This window comes from Cyprinodon variegatus, unplaced genomic scaffold (assembly GCF_000732505.1).
Source record: "Cyprinodon variegatus isolate N-32 unplaced genomic scaffold, C_variegatus-1.0 Scaffold1709, whole genome shotgun sequence".
NCBI lineage: Eukaryota > Metazoa > Chordata > Actinopteri > Cyprinodontiformes > Cyprinodontidae > Cyprinodon > Cyprinodon variegatus.
The window spans coordinates 42,246-44,326 of NW_015152162.1; the positions used below are offsets into that span (position 1 = coordinate 42,246).

At 47.1% G+C, this 2,081-nt stretch overlaps 1 protein-coding gene across 1 annotated transcript in view; it reads right to left on the reverse strand.

Moving 5' to 3' along the window:
* Window positions 1-2,081, reverse strand: part of lamb2 (laminin subunit beta 2) — a 45,736-nt gene that overhangs the window by 5,712 nt on the left and 37,943 nt on the right. The window contains exons 28-30 of the mRNA XM_015404362.1: window positions 1,065-1,209; window positions 780-987; window positions 561-702 (exon numbers count right to left, since the gene is read on the reverse strand). Of these exons, the coding sequence (XP_015259848.1) occupies window positions 561-702; window positions 780-987; window positions 1,065-1,209 (495 nt within the window). The remainder of the gene's footprint in view (window positions 1-560; window positions 703-779; window positions 988-1,064; window positions 1,210-2,081) is intronic.

A 2,081-nucleotide genomic window follows, 5' to 3' on the forward strand; every position in this document is an offset into this window, starting at 1 on the left:
TCGCAACGCTGCCAGTTCAAATTAAAGGTAAATACGCTTATTGAAACGTTTTATTTTTATAGGCTGCTCAGTGGAGCAGTGGGTAGCACTGCTGCCTTGCAGCAAGAAAGTTCCGGGTTCAATTCCCGGGGTATTTCTGCATGGAGTTAGCATGTTCTCTCTGAGCATGCGTCGGTTCTCCCCGGGTACTCCAGCTTCCTCCCACAGCCCAAAAACATGACTGTTAGGTTAATTGGCTTCTCTAGATTCTCCTTAGGTGTGAGTGTGAATGGTTGTTTGTCTCTCTGTTGCCCTGCGATGGACTGGAGACCTGTCCATGGTGGACCCCGCCCCATAGGCACCAGCACCCCTCGCCACCCCAGTAGGGATGGACGCTTATTTTAAGAATTATTAAGTCATTTTCAGATTGTTCTTGCAGTGAACCGTTTTCCATTTAGCTTTCCTGTTCGGGTTAAACCACTGCAACCGAGGAATGAGGTGTGCAGGTTGGATGTCTGATGTCTCCCAGTCTGTATTAACGCTTTTTCATCCAGGAGTGGAAAACTTTTAGAAAGGGCTACCTGTGCCAGTCGATTCTCGGTCTCTCTAATGTCGGCCCTGGCTCTGGTTATGGCCTTCTCCGCCAAAGTCTGGGCGCTCTTTGCATCCACCAATGCCTGCTTCACCTCCTCCGCTGTGTCTTTCACCCCCTCAGCACGATGCCTAAACGAGCAAAGACTCTCCGTCAGGCAGAGCAACATTTATCAGCGGATCAAACAGTCAAACTGTGCTGCGTTTACCTCGCCCTCTTGGCATCCAGCAGCAGCTTCTCCGTCTTTCTGACATCATCCTGCGTCTGCTGCAGAATGGCGTCTACGTTTGAAAGGCTGTGGACGCGGTCCTTGATCTCATCCGCCAGATCTCTGATCTGGAAGGGGGAGGCAGGGATGGAGAGCTGCAGCACCTGGTTGGCCACCGCCTCGATGCTGTCCGGGTCTGCTCCTTCCTCTGTGGGAAATCAACAGGTAGTAAGGGTTAGCACAGGAGGCTAAGCTAACAGGCCTATTCAGCACACAAAGACTGACGGGTGAGGAAGTCCCGGATCTGTTTGATGAGGTCTCTGAGGTTGTTGTTGGAGCGTTCCACTTTGTTCTTGGTGGCGGTGGCTTTGTCCAGAGCAGTTTGGGCTTTACCCTTAGCCTCCTCTGCCTTGGCCTTAGCTTCTGCCACCTGCAGAGAGGAGATTATTTTACTCATCAAAATGCCAACAATCACCTGCATTCATTACTAAAGTACCGTCTGAACAGGTATATTCTTACATGTTGGGGGTGAAAGGTCATCAGATTCAGTTTTGACTCATCTTAGCAAAGTTAGCAGGAGAGAATCTGAAAAGTGTGGCATGCATGCTGGTTCCCATCCCAGTGACCCCAGAAAGAAAACCCAGTTCCTGTTCTCATAACAAACATGAGCAGCTGTTCAGGCGTCAGAGAATAACAGCCTGTTTCTTCATCATCATCACCATCCTCATCATCACCTTCATCATCATCATCACCATCATCATCATCATCACCATCATCATCATCATCATCTATGAGCTGAAACTCGGTGGCATAAATGTTCATAGACATGAAGGAAGTGAAACTTTCATTGAAAGATGAGGCTGTAAATGAACCCTGGACTTCATCCTGAATCTGCGTTCCTAACGGGAGCCTTCTGGGCATCGAAGCATCTGATTTACAGCTCCTTCTCTAAATATTAGCATATTGTGATAAAGTTCATTATTTTCCATAATGTAATGATAAAACTTGAACATTCATATATTTTAGATTCATTGCACACTGACATATTTCAGGTCTTTTATTGTCTCCATAAGGATGATTTTAGCAGACAGCTCATGAAAACCCAACATTCCTATCTCACCAAATGAGCATATAATGATAAACGTCTCTAAACGAGCTGCTATGCACCTAATCATCTGAATCAACAAATTAAGTCTAAACATCTGCAAAAGATTCCTGAGGCCTTTAAAACTCCCAGCCTGGTTCATCACTCAGACCCCAATCATGGGTCAGACTGCCGACCTGCCTGCTGTCCAGAAGGCC